Source organism: Micromys minutus (genome assembly GCF_963924665.1).
Source record: "Micromys minutus genome assembly, chromosome: 8".
Classification (NCBI taxonomy): Eukaryota; Metazoa; Chordata; class Mammalia; order Rodentia; family Muridae; genus Micromys; species Micromys minutus.
The window spans coordinates 46,286,317-46,306,778 of NC_137977.1; the positions used below are offsets into that span (position 1 = coordinate 46,286,317).

The window sequence follows — 20,462 nt, forward strand, 5'->3', positions numbered from 1 at the left end:
TTCAGCAGGAGTACTCCATCACACAGTGGCTTTGGCAGCATCAGGGGCCACAATAACCCTCCTTGGGCTCACCTGGCTTGGCAGGCCAGCAGGGGCCTCTTCCTCACTCTCTGAGTCCTCCTCACTGCTCTCAGACTGTGCTGCTGCAGCCTTTACTGGTTTAGTCAGAGTGGGTGTCGCAGTCCCTAACTTGGTAGGTCCTGGGGCTATTCTTGCTGGAGGCTCCTTGGCAGAGGGTGTTAAAGCTTTGGCCTGGGGTGGTTTTGCTGAGGGCTTCACCTACAAGCAGGAAACAGAAATCCCTTGGCAGTCAAGTCAATTTGAACGAGAATGGCCTCACAGGCTCCTGTTTGAATACTTGACCAACTGGGAGAGGTGTTTGCCTTGATGGAGTGTGTCCTGGGTTCAAGACTTAAGTCCTGCATTCTCTCTCTGCCTCCTGCTGTGAATCAGGGTGTGAGCTCCGAGCTGTTCCCACGGTTATGCCTTTGCTCTACCATCACAAACTCTCACCTTTTGAGACCGTAAGTTCAGTTAAACTCTTTTGAAGAAAAATTTGTTTTGGTGTCTTAGTCACTGCCCTATTGCTGTGAAGAGACACCATGACCGAGGTGGTGGGTTAAGAGAAAGGAACGGTACTGGAGAAGTATCGGGGAGCTGCATCCTGGTCCACAGATAGACAAAGACTGGGTCTGATGAGGACTCTGGAAACCTTTCAGACCTCTAAGCCCATGCCCAGAGGTGACATGGTTTCTCCAACATGGCCACACCTCCTAACCCTTGTAATCCTTTCAAACAGTCCCACTCCCTGGTGACCAAACATTCAAATACATGAGCCTATGAGGGCCACTCACAGCAACAGAGAAGTAATTAAAAGCATGTTCCCTTCCATCTCCCAGAGGCAGACAGAATCTTACAGCCCTTTTCTAAAAAGGCACAGAACACTTAAGGGCAGCACAAGGTTTACAAGAACCCCTAGCTACCTTCGGGGCAGCACTCAGCCACCATACCTGCCTATCCACTGAGATTTTCATAAGAGAGTCTACCCGGAGGGGTCACTCAAACCAAAAAGCACCTGAATAAGGTACTGTCTGGGGGAGAAGAGCCTGGCATCTGCACTGGCTTGAACTTCTTCCTGGGACTTTTCTAGTGTTCCAAAATCCTGACAGCCTGAGGTAGCCAGTGGGCCAGGCAGTACCTGTTTCACTGCGGCATCTGACGCCCCACATGAGCCTATGGCACCACCCTCTTAAACAACCCTGCTGCTGAGCTCCGCACTGGTTTCTGGTTGCCAGTGCTGTAAACTTAGGTGCTGGATTTGCAGGAGAAAATCCTGGAGTAAAGGGATCTGGAGGGGTTCCTTGGGCCTTATTCTACTCAGGGCCCACAGCAACAGGGAAGGCGAGGAACAGCTGTGGCCAAGTCTGGAGCAGAAGGGCACAGCTCCGGCTACCCAGGGGCACTGGGTTTGGTGGGACAGCACCGTAGGTATAATCTATTCCTGGTCCCTGCTCCAACCTTTTGAAATGATGATACAACACTGTAATTTACAAAGTTCAAGCCCAAGATTCAACAACTAGAATATAAACACCTTCATGCTTTTTTCTTTCTTTCTTTCTTTTTTTTTAAAATGAGCTTGTGGCTTTCTATTGGGGTACAGGTTGGTTATTATGACAAATAATATATGTAATACATATGGGACATACTGGTTCTCACCACTGGCATCTTGTTACTGTCACCTGACAACCTGCCAGTGGGCCTCACTGAATCTTTTACTCTAAATCTTCCTCCAGTCCAGGCCACCTCTGTGCAGTGCTTAAAGCCCCTTGACGACCCCTCAGTGACCTTACAAGAATGCTAACCCCTTCACTGACCAGCTCAGACAGGATTAAAGCCCTGCGAAGTCTAACCTCATCTTGTACCTCAAGCAAGGAATTGCAGATCCACAAGCTCCCTCCGCCTTTGTCCTGCTGGTGCGGTGACTTCTCCCACACCTGCCCCTCGGGTGCTGGGTTGACCCCTATGGCTTTCTGTTTTCCTTCTCCACTGCAGTTAAAAAACCAATGGTCCCCATGAAGGCAGGCAGCTGCCTACCTGGCTCACTCTGTATTCTCAAGATCTGATGTTAAGTACTCAAAGTTCAAAGAAACAAGGCTGCAGACCAAGGGTCCCATCCAATTCTAGCCCCAAACCCACACTGACCATTAGGGTCAGAATCCTCTAGGCAGCTTTACCCCTGACCACATGTCACAGTTACTCCTATTCAGGGTCTCTGCTCCTGTGTCTTCCTCTCCCAGCATTGGACCTGATGCCCAGCATATCCTAAGCAGTACTGTGGTCCTCATTCCCCAACTGTCTAGTCTTGTCTGTAACCTTCCAGCAGTCGACACAACTGCTGGGCTGGTAACTGGCCACTGGGATCTGAACACTAGCAAGGCTTCTGGGAGGGTCAGAAGCTAGAAGAGAGAGCAATGCCTGGGAAGGGGTAGCATTTACCTCTACATCTGTCTCATCGCTTGAGCTGGAGGTATCATCGCTGGAACTGCTGGCTTGGCCTGTTGTCACCGTTCCTGAGGGTGGACATAGGACACTGAGGACCATTTCCATATTCACCTCCTTCCCAGAGCCTCCATGCCATTTGCCAGTCAAACCTAGGTAGCACTTGCTTCTCACCTGTACAGGGTTAGGTATCTGCCCCGACCCAGCTGGAGTGGGGACCCTCACACATTGTTGCAGACCTCTCTGAAGTCTTGGAAAGGCTAAAAGCACCTGATGGTTAATCAAGTCACTATTTGCTATCAAGTTGGGGAACGGGGGACAGGCTGGGCAAAGGCCTATTTTGCATTAGGAAGAAAAACCTATGCCTTTTCATTTAGTTTCCAAGTGACCACAGTGGTCCCTGTAACCGACCAGAGAGAAAAGCCAGGAAATGTCACCCTCTAAAAAGCCCATATAGAGGGCTGGAGAGATGGCTTGGGGGTTAAGAGCACTGACTGACTTGACTCCTCTTCCAGAGGACCTGAGTTCAATTCCTAGCACCCACTTGACCGCTCACAACTATCTGTAACTCCAAGATCTGATATCTCACACAGATGTACATACAGGCAAACAAACAAACAAAAACAATGCACATAAAACAAAAGTAAATTTAAAATAAATAAAAATAAAACCAAGAGTCCATATTGCAGCTGATCTAGGTCAGAAAAGGGACATGGCTGTTGTAGGACCCTGGCTGTCAGAGACAAACCCACATTCAGAATGTCTCAGAGTAAGGATACCACTGCAGTGTTTAACCCTGTTCCCTTGCCCCAGGCTCTCACCAGGCTTGGCAGTGGGTCCAAGGACTTGGGCACTGCCCTCCTCCTCAGTTTCTGAGGCCAAGACAGTGTTTGCCAAGGGCTCTGCTGACTTCTTGGGTGACTTCCCAGAGAGCAGGTGGACCACTGTCTTTCCGGAAGCAGGGCGCAGCACAGAGTTCACCGTCTTGTTGGCTGTCTTGGTCTTTGCCTACAGAGTATGGGAGGGATGAGCACTCTGTCACAGCAGGACATGTGAGAAGTATCAGCTGGACCTGTGGGTCCCACGAGGCCACTTCTGAGCTCTGTGAGTGCCCTACCCCTCCACCCCCCCAGCCTAAGGGCAGTCGGCTTCAGCCTGACATCTCTACAGGAAGAGGACAATGCCTTTCACACAGGCATTAAGAGAACATTACTGCTCCTGGGTCACAGTGGTTCCCACTTTGCATTACCCTGTAGTTCTCTGGGCTACTCGCATTATCTCACTACCTATCATTGCTATCTCCTGGCTCGGGTGACACAATCATTTATGTGTCTGCAACAGAGTTTATGGATTACTGGCAAATGACACTTTTGAAGTACTTCCTGATCCAGACAGTGCAAACACAGAAGTCTTTCTTCTGGCACTGACTGCCTAGCAGCACACCAGGGACTAGAGAGATGCTACTCACTGAACAGTGGGTACAGGGAGGAGATAGGAAAGCACCCGCCCAAGTGCTGTGTGGCCATGGCGTCACTTTTGTTTTACAGAAAAGGCACCAGAGGCCCAGCTAGATAAAGACAAAGACACCTGGAGACACAAGTTGAACCTTACAACCCTATCCTGACACAGCATCCGACAATGCATATGGCTCCCACAGGTAATAAATAACTTGCAAACAGCTCACCTTTTCTTTCACATTTGATGGCAAAGCTGCAGTTGCGGAATTAACAGGTGTCGGCCTTGGGGCTGCAAGACACAAATGCCGTGAGCAAGGTGGGCTCTTCTCATGTAAGACGACAGAGTTTACACCGTCTAAAGGCCTTACTGGCTGTTTGGTGCCAGTATGAGGACCCGAGGCCCAGCCCAGAACCGTGAGGACTCTGCAGCATCAGCATGCTTACCAGGCCTGCATCTCTGAGGGACTGCTTCACGGCATGAGATCTGGAGGCCCCCAGAGGGAAAGGACAGGCTCACAATCCTACCATCCAGCACCACAAAGCATGCCCGACTCTGGCGACTACGCTTTGTGTAGGGTGCCAACCGTCAGTCCTGATGGTTCCTGGTAGGCAGGGCCGTGGTCAGGAGGCCAGCCCCAGGCCACAAAGAAAGGTATGAGGAAGTCAATGGCGCTCAGGAGTATGAGACTAGTAGAGACACTAGATTCAGACTATAAAGAGTTTTAAGAAATGGTACCTTGGATCCCAGGCATTCAGGGAAAGAAGTTATCATTAAAGGGACAGGGGTCGAAACGAATGGTAGGACTGAGTTTATTTCCTCATGTTTTGACACTCTCTTTTCTGCACTTGTGCAGTTTTTACCAAGTCCAGAAGTACACCAAAGCCACCCAGCTCCAGCTTATGCATGTATGTATACATGTATGTACGCATGCATGCATGCATGTATGACATGCAGCTTCATTCTTTATTTAACTTCATATCAACTCATGGCGAACCTTAGTTCACCCACTGCCTCACTTTCCCTTTTCCCTTCACACACGATTTTGAAGGAAGTGCTTGACATCCTGTCACGTTACCCACAGATACTTCACAGAGGACTCTTACATTAGGCCAGACATGGTGGCACATGCCTATAATGTTAGCACCCAGAAAGCCGAGGCAGGATGTCCCTGAGTTTGAGGCCAGTCTAGGGTACATATCAAGACCATAAGAAGAACTAGTGGAAAACAACAAAACCCCCAAATGTAAAAAGTCGATTATAGGGCTGGAGAGACGGCTCAGTGGTTAAGAGCACTGACTGTTCTCCCAGAGGTCCTGAGTCAATTCCCAGCAACCACATCGTGGCTCACAACCATCTGTTGTGGGGTCCGGTCCCTCTTCTGGTGTCTGAAGACAGCTCCAGTGTACTCATATACATTAAATAAGCATTTTATACGTCAGTCCATCACACAGCTTTAAAAACTAACTTCTAGGCTCGAGATCGTAGACTGGGGGTGGGAGTGTGGGGCATATGGGACAGGACTTACTATTGTCATTCTGCTATAAGAACATTTCAACCTGCCCCTGCAGTAACAACACAGAGACGCCTAACTTGTCAAACAAAGTTGAGATTAAGTGACACCTGAGCTCTCAGCCCTAAGTGGGACACACATCAAGCCTGGAACATTACAGAATAGCAGGTTTAAAGAAAGAGCTGCTGAAATGCTGTCTTAAGGTCATGACAAGGTCATGTTCGTGAACTCGATGTAGCTATGCTGACCTACATAGGATCAGTCAACACCCTGGCAGGTAGCAATACCTGGATCCAGGAGGTTGGTTGTAACAATAAAAAACACAAGAAACAAAAAGAGGATATTAAGGTGAGAGGACATACTGGGGGAGCTGGGTGTAGGTAAGAACCACATATACATATACTGTATACACATATGGAACTGTCAGAGAGTAAGGTATTTTTAAAACACGGAATACTACCAAATACCTAGTCAGCACAAGCACCTGCCATTTCTGTTTGAAGCAGGATGTGGTCTGTCCGAATGCACATAGCTGGACGCCTGTTTGACTGGAAGCAACAGGGCAGGTTCATAGGCTGCCCACCAAGAGATACAGGTAAGAAGTGATGGGGACAGCAACAGGGTTCTTACATCGTCCTTCTCTGTGCTTCCTAATATATACTGGACCCGCTTTGCATTTATAATTTAAGGTTAAGTTACGATATACATCCAACATTCTCTCAAACATCCGCCACAGTACACAGGAAGGATATATCAAAGAAGACTGGGAAGTATAGCTGACGAGAATGTGGGTGACTTCTCCCTCGCCTTCTCTTAAAACAACTTTTGAATGAGAATTTATTTGAATGTTTGGTTTCCAGTTGATGGGCTGTTTAGAAAGGACAAGGGGGTGTGTCCTTAAGGGGGGGTGTGTCCTTAGTGGGGGTGTGCCCTTAATGGAGGTGTGTCACTGGGGTGCGCTTTGAAGTTTCAAAAGCCCACACTAAGCCCAGTCTCCAGCTCTTTGCTCACTGCCTGCAGATCTGGATATAAGCTCTCAGGTACTGCTCCAGTGCCATGCCTGCCTGACTGCTGTCATAATGCTCATGGATGAACTTCCCTGAGACTGTAAGCCTGCCCCTCAATGCTATAGATCATGGTTATCCCCTCATGGAAGCAGCCCCACGGCTACTCAGAAGTCAGAACCGTCAACTTCCTGAAATGGACTCAATACTCGTGCAAATATGGCCTCCCCCCATCTCCAGCAGTGGCATTCAGGAGCCGTGGAAACAGCCCCTGTGAAGTGAATTGAAGAACTGTGTGGGCCATCCTTTTTTCAGGAACAGGGGTGGGGAGGGGAGACAGGGTCTCACTGTGTGGTCCTTGCTGGTCTGGAAATTACTATGTAGACCAGGCTGACCTCAAATTCTCATTCACTTGTCTCTGTGCTGAGATTAAAGGTGTGCACCACTACACCCAGCCTTCTGGGATCTTAGGATTCAACCTTGGATCCTCAGAGGTTGGGAGTCACAATGCCTGCCACAAAGGAAGGGCTCTTTGGTACTCCTCAATCTCCCTCTGAGAAGCCCTACCTTTTCTGGTTTTATACTAAAGAATAGTTCAGAGGTAGATACTGCTGTAGAATAGACTAGAACCCCACAACTGCCAAGGTAGGCCCCAACCCCACATAGCACCGGCAAGGAGGGTTCTTACTGGCTTTGGCAGTTTTGGTTTCTGCCTCCTCTTCCTCTTCCTCCGAGCTCTCTGAGCTGCTAATAGGGTCTGACACTCGAGACTGCTTGGCTTGCAGTGTCTCATCATCCTCTGCCTTCTGCTTCTGGCCGAGCTCTGAGGTCCTGCAGGACAGGGGAAACGGGACATATCCATGAGATCTGGGGAGATACCTATTCAGTCCTCACAGGGAATGGCCACAGAGAGTTTAAAGTGATGCCAATACGGTGTAGAAATGATCTGTTCTCTGCATATTCACCCACTTTCTAATGTACCTTTATTATTCTCAGTGTCACAAGCCAATGAAGTTACAGAACAGCAGCAGCTAACAACCATCAGTAACAACTGGCCACAGCCCAGAGGCTGCACAGAACCATCATCCAAGTTCTCCTGACCCTAGAATTACGTCCTTCTCTTGTGCTGGTGTACAGACTGGTTTTGTGTGTTAACCTGACACAAGCTAGAGTCATCAAAGACAAAGGAGCCTCAGTTGGGAAATGTTTCCATAAGATCTAGCTGTTGAAGCTAATTAAGACTTTCTTAGTTAGTGATGGATGGGGAAGGGCCCAGTCCCTTTCAGGGTGCCATCCCTGAGCTGATGGCGCTGGGTTCTTTAAGAAAGCAGGCTGAACAAGACAGTGAGCAGCATTCCCTATGGCCTCTGCGTTGGCTCCTGCTTCTAAGATCCTGCCCTTATTTCCTTCAATAATGAACAGCAGCATGGAAGTGTAAGTTGTATAAATCCTTTCCTCCCTAACCTGCTCTCTTGTCACGGTATTTCTGTCACAGCAACAGCAACCCTAGCTAAGACAGCTGAGGTCCTTGTTCTTCCTTTTGAACTCTGAGTTTGGTGAAAAGCATCTTTTTATGACACCCCTCCCCCACAGCGCTCTGCCCTGCCATTTGGTTTCATTTCCTTCTCTATCTTCTCTGGCTGATTTCTGGATGAGCCCACGATATAAAAAGGCCCCCAGAGAGAAGGACAGCAGCTCATGACAGCTCCCTGCTCCCCCCCCCCCCCAGTATCTGGCACACACCCAGAGAAAGGATCCACTACTGAAGTGGCCTGGAGTCTGGGAGGAAGCAGAGTGGGGACTATGGGTGGGTGGGTGTATATAAGGCGCTAAGTCTTCAGACAGCTTAGTCCATTGAACTTTGACCCCACTCTCCCACCTGCAGGAAGTCATTAAGCACCATTCTTCCTAGCTGGGTTTGACACTGTTGTCAACAGTTTGGGTCCTTTCTTCCTAGGAAGGCCACTTGTCAGGAATCTGTTAGAAGTGGCTTTGTCATACCCCTCTCCTCCCAGCAGAACTTGAACTTCACAAGAATAGGAATCGTCCCTTCTAGCTTGTTCCCTCAGATACCATCAAGAATGGTATTTGAAGACAGTACCAGGACAGTTTTCACCGGCCAGTTTTAGGATTGTGTTAAATACTTCACTGTGCTTGAGCTTCATAATGCAATGAGATAATAATGTTCACTTTACAGATGATGTTACTCTAGAAGGTCACGAAAGTTGTTCAAGGTCATTTAGCTAGTTCCCGGGTTTGACTCAATAGGTAATCGCTGCTCTGGACTGGCTTGGTGGGTGAGATCTTTGGTCCACTCTGTACCCCTCACCAAACGGGGCAGGGGGGGGAGGGGCAGAGGCAGGAAACCGTGTGTGGCACAGCTCAAACACAGCTTGCTGGGGAAGGAAGTACAGTGAGTAACACCCACACACCTGGGCAAGGAAGCACCTTGTGCTCTGAGCTTCCCAAGCAGAGGAGTATTAACTATGGAGGGAAGGGTGGGCAAGATTCCCATTGACCTGAGCTCCCTCCCAGGGCCTGGCATCCCCAGCCCACAGAGCTGCCACGACGGAACTTTCACTACCAACCTCACTCTTCAGCAGATCAGACAAGTGCTCACGTCAGGCACCGGACTCCTGACTTCACTAGCTCTTCCTACCGCTAGCATCTCCACTGACTTGCGCCTGCCTCACTGATTACAAAGTCAGCAGCAAAAAAGAAACAAGCCGGGCAGTGCTGGCACACACCTTTAATCCCAGCACTTGGGAGGCAGAGGGTGGTGGATCTCCGAGCTTCTGGTCTACAGAGGGAGTTCCAGGACAGCCAGGGCTACCCGGGGACTCTTGTCTTGAAAAGACAAAACAATAATAAAAAATAATAACCCAGCTGTTCCATTTTTTTTTCCGTCCTTCCTTCTCAAGACAGGGTTTCTCTGTATAGCCCTGGCTCTTCTGGAATTCACTCTATAGATCAGGCTGACTTTGAACTCAGGGATCTGCCTGCCTCTATCTCCTGGGTGTTGGGATTAAAGGAGTGAGTGAGCCTTTGGTTTTAGGAGACCTAGCTCTCACAGGGTATGGTGACAACTCCTTTTGTCCCAGCACCTGAGGCAGCAGCAACAGGATCTCTCTGAGTTCAAGGTTACCTGATGTACATAGTGAGATCCTGTCTTCAAAACACAGACACTGGGAGGGGGAGGGTAGATACTCAAAGATGTGATGTAACTGTCCTAATGAAGGTGACAAGTATGCCCATAGCTGGCTATTAGAACACATTCACATATTAGCTTAATGCAAAGATGATACCTTGGGATATTCTGTTCCATCCCTTCTAGTCTACCAGACTTACTGTTGCCAATGTGTATAGATGTCCAGAAGGGTGACAGGCTGAGTCAGGAAACTCTTCTGTAAAATAGAAAGAGAGAGGTTCAAAAATTACCCAGCCCAATAGGCATCCTCCCTGGGACCAATTCTCCCTGACATCAGGGCTTATAACAAGTGCTTTGGAAAATGTTGTTTGCTCTTACAGGTCCACCTGGCTTTACCAGCACCATTCACAACCTTCCAGAATCAAATAAGGCAAACAGTTCCAGCTACAAACCTCTCAATATGATATATCAGTATGGGCACCTTTGAGAGGTAGGCACCAAACAGTCCAAACTAGCATTACCCAGCATCCCTATTACCAGGGATGGGAGCGTTAATTGTCTAACCTCCTTAGATGGTGTTCAAAGGCCTGGCTAGTCAATCTTCCCCAAACATTAGGTAGCCCAAACCCTGAAAACTTCTACATGACATACTAGAACTCACTGGATGTCTGGAAAGAGACTGAGCCCAAAGGGTACTAGGGTTATAGTTAAAACAGAGGGAAACATGGATAATCCAGGCCTAAGCCGAGGATATTCTCTGTGTGAACATTAAGACCAAATAGCTCCAATGGACTCCAAAGAGCCACATGCAAAGGAAAGAACATGCTAGCACCTAAACAGAATGGCCTGGAGTCAGGGAGAACATCTATTCCATGGCTCAGGATCATTCTTCTCAGCACAATAAACGTGGGAGGGAAAAGGCTGCTGTGAGGTCTAAAGAGCAGCCTAGTTAGTCAGTCTCATTCTGCCCCTACCCTAGCACCATAACAAAGTAAGTCAGGCCACTGGTCACTAATAGGACTTTGCCATTCTTGCTCCTGAAACATTCTCTTTCTAACCACAAAGCCTATCTCCTCATTTCCTTCTGGTCTCTACTCCCAGGTCATCTGACCACCCTAGTTATAATTGAAGGCCGACATTCCAAAGCCCACTTGTTAGCCTTATTATGACCAGCACCTGCCACATATGCTAAGCCACAGGCATGCACTTGTATGTATGTGCATCTCTGTGAGAGCAGGGCACTTTTGCTCAGACACACAAACCACAATGGGCACTATATCCTGCTTCCTCTGTTAAGTTATTTGTTTTGTATGAATGAACATGGAGGTCCAAGAAGGTTAAAAAAGCAATAGATAACATTTAAGGGCCCAGCAGGTTTTGGGCTTTAAGTTTGGTTTTTTTTTATTTGTTTTTCAAAAAATGAGGTTCTCTGTGTAGTCTTGACTGACCTAGAACTCACTATGTAGATGGGGCTGTCCTCGAACTCACAGAAATCTACCCTCCCTGGCCTCCAGAGTGATGGGATTAACGGCACAGGCCAACCGAGGGCACCCGTCTTCTTCTCCTTCGGCTTCTTTTTTGGAAACAGGGTCTTACCATGAAGCCCTTGGCTGATCTTGAACTCACTATGTAGACCAGGATAGCTCTGAACTCAAGAGATCCACCTGCTTCTATCTCGAGAGTGGGGGGAATTAAAGGTGAACACCACCACCACCACCACCACCACCACACCGGGGTCCTCCAGTTCACCAGTTACCACAGTTCTTCTGGGAAGACTACCCATGGGCCACTCCTGTCTGTCTGCTTGGCCTCCATCTCTGGGAGACTCCATAGTCATGTATTTCACTCAGCACTTTCTGAAGGCTAGGTCACTCGAAAGCCCCATTCCAATCCGGCAGCACCTCCTCCAGATCTCAGATCAACTGCTACATCCTCAGGGAAGTAGTCCTGGATGTTCCCCACCCATGTTTCCGCATCTCGAATCTCTTGTTCTATAGCTTAATACGTTATCTGTACAGTCGCTTCTGTGTTTCTTTTGTACCATCTACTAGGCTGTGAGACGGCAAAGGAAGCAGAAACTGGCGCGCACCATTTCATCATCTGCACCCCAGAGCCAAATTAAAATAAACTTTGAAATTACTGCACCAGAGGTTCGAGTCTTGTCATAACCGAAGACAGCCAAGGGCCTGCACGCCCTGCATTCTAGATCATCAACTACGGGGACCTTCGTCTCGGTGTTCCCAACAACAGTGGTGACAATCCACTCCAGCTGGTCTCCCAGGTGGTGTCCCAGGGAAACTACAGAGAGCCACGTGGCCAGATCCTGAGGGAAACTTAAACCAGCCGCTACCAGGAACCCCGGGCGGGAATTACAAAGCTGTTCTAGTCCGATCAGAGTTTCCGGCCCGCCCACTGCACCCAAGGGGAAACTGAGCCCTGGGAGGTGGCTGAGTCGTACTGAGTAGAGCAGAGCTTAATGTTCCTCCTGCATCCTGGCCCGCATCTCTGACTTGTGCTGGCCCAGTCTCCCGCGGGCTACTGCTCTCTTGATCTTGCACTGGGCCGTCTGACGCTTACCTGGCCGCTCTGCTCCTTCACTTCCCGCGCCGCGCGGACGTAGCCTGCTTGCAACAGATGATGGTAAATAAGGGGAAGCAGCTCCCGCCGCTTCCTGGCCTCGGCCATGCCAGAGATCCGGCCAGGCTATTCACGTGCACGCCCCCTCGCCCCCGCTAGCCGCTTCCCTCGCGCCCTAGAACCTCATGTTCCTCACTTCCGGCCCTGCGTCACCCGGTCGCGCGGCGCACTGGGAAGTGTAGTCTTGGAGCTGGAGTGGGCTGTCCCGCCCAAGAGGGCTGAGCCACGAAGGCTAACCAGCTCTGCTATTGGCTCGAAGGTGTGTCCTGATCTAGACTCGCTCTCCGGAGGCCACGATTTAAAAAAAGGTCTCCTGTATCTTAATTTTGATTTACCCTTTGAAGAGATTTGCTGTCTAGGTTTCTTGATGCCTTGCGGCGCCTTTATTCATCTCTGAACTCCGATCACTGTCCCCAGCTTCCGATTATTTATTTAACACAGTGTTTAGGATCCATGAATGAGGTATGGGTTGTCATTAGTGTGTTGAATCTCCAAACAAACCCTTACCCGAGCCCCATATTCTAAGACAGGGCCTAGCTAGGCTTAGGGCATAGAGAGACAAAGCAAACAGTTGACTCAAAAATCACTCAGGCGGGAGACACAGTGAATAACCTGGTAATTATAGTTCAGATGGCTGGTGCACCTTGTCGAGAGAAGATAGAGCTCATGGAAGCATGGGGAAGAGGCACCTAGCCCCCAAGAGACATTTAAATTTAGCCTCAAAGACATGGAGAGGACAGGCCAGACATACTGCCTGAGTCAGAATGTGAGGAGCACTTTGGCATTTGGTAAGGGAACCCCAAACAAAACCCTGTACTGCTAGGCTGTAGAGTTAGGAAGAAGAAAGTCCAATACAGGAAAAACTCCGATGTAGGCTGCTCTGTTTGTTGAGGGGACAATGATGGGAGAAAATAGGAGTGGCCTAGGAATATTTGAGGCAGCTGTTCCTCAAGGACTGGTTGGAAATCTGCTGATAACTTTCACTCTAGAAATATGTGTCACAATACATTTCCACCCAAGTTTAGGACTCGAGTAAGCACATATGATAATTAATCCTTAGTGGTGACTGGACTTTAGAATTACCTAAGAGATACTCCTGTGGGTGTGTTTGTGTAGGATGTACTTGCATTTTTTTCTTTCTCTGTTTCCTGGCCTGCTGACCTGTAACCAAAGTTCCTGCCACCATATCTTTTCTTCCTTCAAGGCCTGTAAACTATGAGCCATAATAAACCTTTCTAATATAAGTCGTTTCTTGTGATATTTGGTCACAGGGACAAGAAGAGTGACAAATGCACATTCTAGGGAAAAGCACACAGGACCAGGTGACAGGAGTGGGTGGTATGCACTGTTTGAGGACACAGGAGATTTAAGCTACATTCAGACATAGGGCGGATATTTATTGAATACCTACTATTGGAAGCCGTGGTCTGTATTCCTGCAGAGCTTCCAAGGCTAATGAGAGAGGTGCACATTAAACAAATAGCCATAGCATCTACCTAAGGACAAATAGTCTTCTCTTGTGGGACGGTATGGTGTCTGAAAACTACACTGAAGTCATACTATCTAGATTTTAAATTTGGCTTTGTTTCTTATTGAGTTTGGCAAGTTCTAGACATTCTCTGTGCCTTGGTTTATCTGAGAAGTAGAGATAATTACCATTCTCTACCTCCAAGGGTTGTCACAAGGGGGAAGAGAGTTCTAAGCAGAAATGTTTAGAAAGCTCCTTAGCAATAGAACGGAGTGCCTTAGCAATTATTGTAAAACAACAGGAAGGAGGGGTCTCTCTCTTCTTAGGGGAAATAAAAGGGTTCCCAGAGGACATGGTGTTTATGAAGAAACCTGAGCTAGGTATGAGGGAGTCTGGATTAGCAGAATCCTGTCAGAAGGGCACATGTTAGAAGATCTTGAGGCAGAAGGTATGGCTGAAGCTGGGAGTGGGGTTCCTATGCCTGAAATCCTAGAATTCCAGAGGCAGAGACCAGAGGCTCCACCTGAGTCTGGTTTACATAACAAGTTCAAGTCAGCCATGGCTACCTACACAATGACACTCTCAATCTTGTTCTGCCCTAGGGAAGGGTACAACTAAGGGTAGAGACAAGTGAAGGCCTTGCTGGCAGGGCACAGGACTGTGTCAGAGGGACTGAAGGGTGAAAGGGACAGCACTTGGCAGATTCCATATTAGAGTATTCTTCAGCTTGAGGCTGGTTGTAGAACAGTGGCCATTTGAACCCTAGAGGAAAAGGACACCAGAGAGTAGAGCCAGGGGTGTTAAGATCAATAATGATGAGCGGTCAGCAGGGCAGCAAGCAGAGGGTAGAGCAACATCTGAGGCATAGAACAATGACCTCTAGAGACCCCTAGAGCTGGTCACAGCCACCACTGACTCCCCTGGAATGGGATGGTGATCAAGGAGCAGCTCAGGGCATGTCCTCTGAGGTGTTTGTACAAACAGGTAGGCGGAACCTTTTAGATGAGGTAGCAGGAAGTGGGCTTGGGGAAGGGCTGAGGGAAGTAGGGGCAGAGGAGAAGCAGAATCAGTCCTGCTTCATACAGCCTGTGGCTAGAAAAGGCACAAGGCAAATAGACATTTGCTTTCCTCTGTGTGTATGTGTGCTGCTCAGGAAGGGGGTGCTGGGGATGGAGGCCAGATAAGACCTCCCCACTGAGCTATATCCCAGGTCCCTAGTAGGTACTTGGAAACCTGGTTTGGACACAAATTAGAGGTCTGGGCCATAGAAAAGATGGGACTGTGTTAATGGAAAGATTCCTCGGGACTCTGGATGTAGATGCCACGCCCACCAAGAACACACAAAGAGAAAGAGGGTGGTACAGGAGGTGGTTTGGTGGCATGTCCACAGGTAGGGTTGTTCAGAAGACAAGCCTGCTGGAGCGGAAGAACAAAGCCAAAGGGGACTCGTGTGAGGGAGCTGAGTGCCAAGATTCTGTAATGCTGGGAAGTGCTCCAAGGCCAGAAGACATAGACATGGCTTACTCTTGGTCTGATTGCTAGCGCTGATGAATGACTCAGAAAGTGCTGCATGCAGAACAGGGCAGGGACAGGGTACCACAAGCGTGGGATGGCGGGGGAGATGCTGGGCTGTTGGGAAGTTTCATGAGGAGGGGAGAAGAAAATTAACTCTGGGTGTGTGTGTATTGGAGGAGGTATGTTTTGAGGTAGAAGAGACCTAAGTTGGCTTAAAAATCAACTTAGATCCAGGAGAGAAAGATAGGGGTGGGTGGGCATTTTAGGAAGCTGGGAAAAGAACTAGGAAGCGATGTTCAAAGGTGCATGGGAGGGAGGGATTGAGTGTGGGTGGAGGGTTGGTCTGAGAGCAGAGGAGGGAGGACTTCAATAGAACCCCAAAGCAGGAGCAGGGAGAGAATGGGAGTGCATGTGGATGTAGGTTTGCAGTTAAGGGAGATTTCATCTTGAACTTCTATTTTTCTCTTCCAAGTGGGAGGCAAGGTCTGCTGAGAGTGAAGAAGAGGTGGTGAGGAGCTGTAAGGAGGGAGAACAGGCATTCAGAGAGTCAAGCAACTTGCCCACAAGATCCTGGGTGGCCTGAAGGAGCTGATGACATACCTAGGACTGCAGTGGCCAGTCTGCTGTGTCTTACACTGTCTTGCTGAACGGATCTCTGAAGCCAGGGCTCACCTGCCCAGATGCAGGCCAAGGAAAGTACTCAGAGGGGTTTATCCAGGGCTAGGGTTTTGTCAAACTGCCAGAAAACAAAAAGGTGTGGGGGATTAAGGTGTTTTCAAAAGATCGCAGTGCCACACACCTAGAGAATAAGTTGGTAAGGGAGGGTCAGATTTTAGGGATTCAGCCTTCAGAGACTAGGACCACTATAGGTTCGGGCAACTAGAGATGAGAGTATAAATGCCAGCAGGCAGATGGATAATGAGCGTGGAATTTTACTTGCACAGTCGTGTGTAGTATGATGTGGTGTGGTAGGCTGACGAGCATGAAGGATGAGCAGGCAAGCATTCAAAGACCTGTGCTCTTTCTCACTACCTTTCCCCACAGGGTTCTCCTCCTCCAGGACACTCTCTAAATGATAAAGAACGTGCCCTTAAAAGGATCTTGTAAAGTCGTCTGACCACATGGACCTGCTGCCAGCTCAGTGGCTGTGACAGTAGGCTCTTGTCACTCCTGCCAACTAAGTGCCTTAAGAAGTCAGGGTGCTTCCTACCAGCAGGAGTGTGAGCAGAGAAGGAGCCGGTATGTATCCCCAGCTGACCCGGGTAGGAATGGAGAGCTAGTATTAAATTAAAAAGACAAGCCTACACTAAACCAGGACACTCTAATACCTCAGTCTGGCGACAGGTTGCTCTGTTTTGTCCTTAATAAAATTCAATGTCAGATGCCTCTTCGGAAGACAATTTCTTTATTTCCTGGATTTTCTAAATCACATCCTTCAGTGAATTGCCTCAGGGCCCAAGCACGAAATTAAAACATTAAGCCCATAAAATATAACATGGCAACAGTCAAGGCAGAGAAGCAAACAAAGACGTGCATTAAAAACATTAGCCTTGGAGCATTTCTCCACCAGTTTGGAAAAGTTGACCTTGTTCATGGAAGGAACTAGAAGCTTCCAGAGCCCTCAGCCTAAGTGTCCTTGGGCAAAGCAGCCTGCTTTGGTCACCTCAGGTTCCCAGGCAGGTCAGGAAAAGAAGAAAAACAGGAGCTGGAGTGATGGCTCCGCAGTTAAGAGTGCTCACTGCTCTTGCAGAGGACCAGAGTATGAGTCACAGCATCTATATCTGATGGCTCAGCTCCAGGGGATCCAACACCCTCTACAGGCCACTTCAGGAATCTCTCTACTCATGGGTGTAGTTGTATGTTTTCTGTAAGCTCGCGCTTTTCCTTCTGGTCCCTCTTCCGAAATAATGACCTTTGAGACTCAGATATATTTATAAACACTTGGGCCATAGCTTTGGCTGTCCCTCAGCTACCTCATAAGTTAATCATTCTGTTATTTTATCCTAAGGTCTGTCACATGGCTGGTTACCTGGTCCTCAGTCTTTTGCTGCTACCTATATCTTCATTCTGGGGCCAATCTCACATCTGTCTCTATCTCAGCATTCCCCTCTCCCCCCTCTATCTGCCAGATGTCCCACCTCCTAATTTCCTGCCTAAAATCATTGGCCAATCAGTTTTTTATTGACAGGTGGATGCTTTTACACAGTGCACAAGAGATTATCTCTACACATGGGCACATAACCACATACATATACACATAATTTAACATAATAATAATATTTTTAATTTTAATTTTAATTGTTTAGAGACAAGGTTTCACTATGTATTCCTGGCTATACTGGAACTCATTATGTATACCAGGCTGGATTCATATTCAGAGATCTGTAGATTGATGTTAAGGCGATATATGATTGGACAGTGGAGAGGTAGGTGGAGAGAAGGTAGAAAAATGGAAGAGGGGGCAGAGAGAAAGGAGAGATCAAGAAGGAGCTGGAGAAGGCAGACCTAGATCTTGGTGGCTGTAATTTGCATTATGTAGAGTTGAATATTTTTAAGAGATTTTATAGGTCTTTTTATCTTTTATAGAAGGGCAGTTTGTGTCTTTGTCTATTGAATGTAATCTTATTGTGTATACTTATGGATTGAGAATTTAATATATAAACCTATATGAAAAGCTATCAGGCTTTGGAATAATGTTTGTGCCAGGTGGTGAAGAAAAGAAAACGCCAGGGCAGTTGTATCTATCCGGGACAGAAACAGCAGGGTGGGCAGAGTGAACCGTCCTGGAAAGGAACTGTGTGATTGAGTGCATACTAGAACTCTGTCCATGGAGTGAGACTGTGGGGACCGATAAAGGGATAAGACATCATATTAATAATTACTGCAACAGAGATCTGCCTGCCTCTGCATCCCAAGTGCTGGAATTGGAATTAAAAGCATACATCCCTAAGTCCAGCATAATAATTTTTTTGTTTTGTTTTAATTTTAAAAAGAAAACATTCAGCAGGTGGGGTTACATGCTCTTCCAATCAGGAATGGTCTGCACACAGGTTTGAAGTAGTAGGACCACGGACCAGTAAAGAGCTTTTATGGCCAAGTTCTGCTATGTGGCCTTGAGTCAGTCTCTTTGGTCCTCCAAAATGACCTTGTGTTAAATGGATCTGTGAACAAAGTCTGTTCTAGCACTGTATCATTTTCACTCACTCATTCATTCACTTTACATCCTGATTAGAGCGTCACCTACCTCCTCTCCTTCCAGTCCTTCCCTCTTCCCTTTCTTCTCCTATTACCCCCTCCCTTTCTCCTCGGAGAAGGGGAGACCTCTGACCATCAACCTGCCGTGGCATATCAAGTTATAGTAGGACTGGGCACATCTTCTTCTGTTGAGGCTAGACAAAGCTGTCCAGGTAGGGGAAAAGGATCCAAAGCCGGGCAACAGTATGAGAAATAGCCTCTGCTCCTGCTGTTAGAGGCCCCACATGAGGACATCTGTTACATATGCATAGGGGGACTAGGTCAGTCCCATGTGTGCTCCCTGGTTGGTGGTTTAGTCTCGGTGAGCCCCTATGTGCCCAGGTTAGTTGATTCTGTGGGTTTCCTTGTAGTGTCTTTGACCTCTCTGGTTCTTTCAATCCGCCTTCTCCCTTTTCCATGAGATTCTCCAAGCTCTTCCTAAAGTTAGACTGTGGGTCTCTATATCTGTTTTCATCAGATGCTGGGTGAAGCCTCTCAGGTGACAGCCATGCTAGGCTGCAAGTTAGAATATTCTTAATAGTGTCAGGACTGAGCTCCCTCTCAGGGCATGGAGCTCAGTTTGGGCCAGTCTCTGGTTGGCCACTCCCTCATTTCCTCCTTTTTTATCCCTCCACCTCTTGGATTCAGGAAAAATTGTGGGTTGAGGATTTTGTGGCTGGGCAGGTCCCCATCTCCCCATTGGAAATCTTGCTTGGTTTCAGGAGGTGCCTGTTTCATGTTCCATATCTTGGACTACAAGGAGTATTAGCTAGGGTCACACTTATAGATTCCTGGGAGTTTTCATTGTCCTAGATTTCTAGCTTGTCCCAGAGAGATGCCCCTCCTGCCACTGATTTTAGTTCTCTCTCTCTCTCTCTCTCTCTCTCTCTCTCTCTCTCTCTCTCTCTCTCTCTCTCTCTCTCTCTCTCCTCCCCCTCTCTCTTTCCCTCCCAGTTCCCTCTCCCACAACCCTTCCCTCACTGATTCCTCCTGTTTCCCTACCACCCTCTCCACCCACTTTTCTCCCTCCGCCCCCAGCTGTCTATTTTATTTCCTTTTCTTAGTGAGATCTAAGCGTCTTCCCTTGGGCCCTTGATACTTAGCTTCTGTGGGTCTGCAGATTATAGCATGATTATCCTGTACTTTATGGCTAATGTCCGCTCGTGAGTACATACCACACTTGTCTTTCTCCGTCTGGGTTACTTCACTCAGAATGATGTTTTCCAGTTCTACCCATTTAGCACTGGACATTCTAGAGGTTTCTGGGAAGCTTCTGTTATCACTCCAACACAAAGACAGCCCCTTTCTCCACCTTCTGGGTTCTCTGACTCAAGTCTCTTTGGCGGGTTGTTTCCCCTGCTCTTTCTCCTCTTCCCAGACTCAACCAGCAATTTCTGTTTGCTTTTCTATAATCTAGAGAAAGCTTTTGAAGGTCATTAAGTTGTTACTAAAGAAGGAGCTTAAGCAGTTCCAAGATGTAGCCTGTTACTCCACTTTCAACACCTGTACCCTCAGAGGCCGTCTCAGGGTTTAACCCTTCCGGTCCAGCACATACATCCCTGCTCTGTCCCCACAAATGCTCGCAGCCTCCCTTTGGCCTGCATCCTGTTTCTTCTTACTTTCCCTTCTCACTCTCTTCTTTTATTCCATAAATTGTTCACGGTATACATAGGACCCGTAACCCTCTCTTTTTTATTTAACAGTAACATGTTAGATCCGGATCTTCTGACTCGGAGGTCTGCCTAGGTTCAAGGTGGACCCTTCAGAGTGGGCTTGTTTGGTGAAGTGTATGCAGTCAGCCAGAGCTAGCTTCCTGGTTGATAAGCACTCATCATTTTGGCATCATAAGGAACATCTGACCTGGTTACCAGCCCTGGTAGTAGATGAGGAAACAGGGGCTTTGAGAGGTGGAGGCTGGGCTGCCACTGGTGGTGCGTAGCAGAATTTGGGCAGAAGCCAGCTGTCAGGGACTCCTAACATGACCCAGGC

General features: G+C 48.1%; 1 protein-coding gene across 3 annotated transcripts in view; it reads right to left on the reverse strand.

Annotated features, from left to right (window-relative positions):
• Positions 1 to 12,382, reverse strand: part of TCOF1 (treacle ribosome biogenesis factor 1) — a 32,479-nt gene extending 20,097 nt beyond the window's left edge. For 2 of the 3 annotated variants that reach the window (XM_080920309.1, XM_080920308.1), the window contains exons 1-7: positions 12,197 to 12,382; positions 9,820 to 9,875; positions 7,160 to 7,302; positions 4,184 to 4,245; positions 3,321 to 3,507; positions 2,497 to 2,570; positions 73 to 279 (exon numbers count right to left, since the gene is read on the reverse strand). In XM_080920309.1, the coding sequence (XP_080776435.1) occupies positions 73 to 279; positions 2,497 to 2,570; positions 3,321 to 3,507; positions 4,184 to 4,245; positions 7,160 to 7,302; positions 9,820 to 9,875; positions 12,197 to 12,304 (837 nt within the window). In that variant the 5' untranslated portion in view covers positions 12,305 to 12,382. The remainder of the gene's footprint in view (positions 1 to 72; positions 280 to 2,496; positions 2,571 to 3,320; positions 3,508 to 4,183; positions 4,246 to 7,159; positions 7,303 to 9,819; positions 9,876 to 12,196) is intronic. The other variant, XM_080920310.1, reaches the window with a different exon arrangement.
• Positions 12,383 to 20,462: the final 8,080 nt, after the last annotated feature.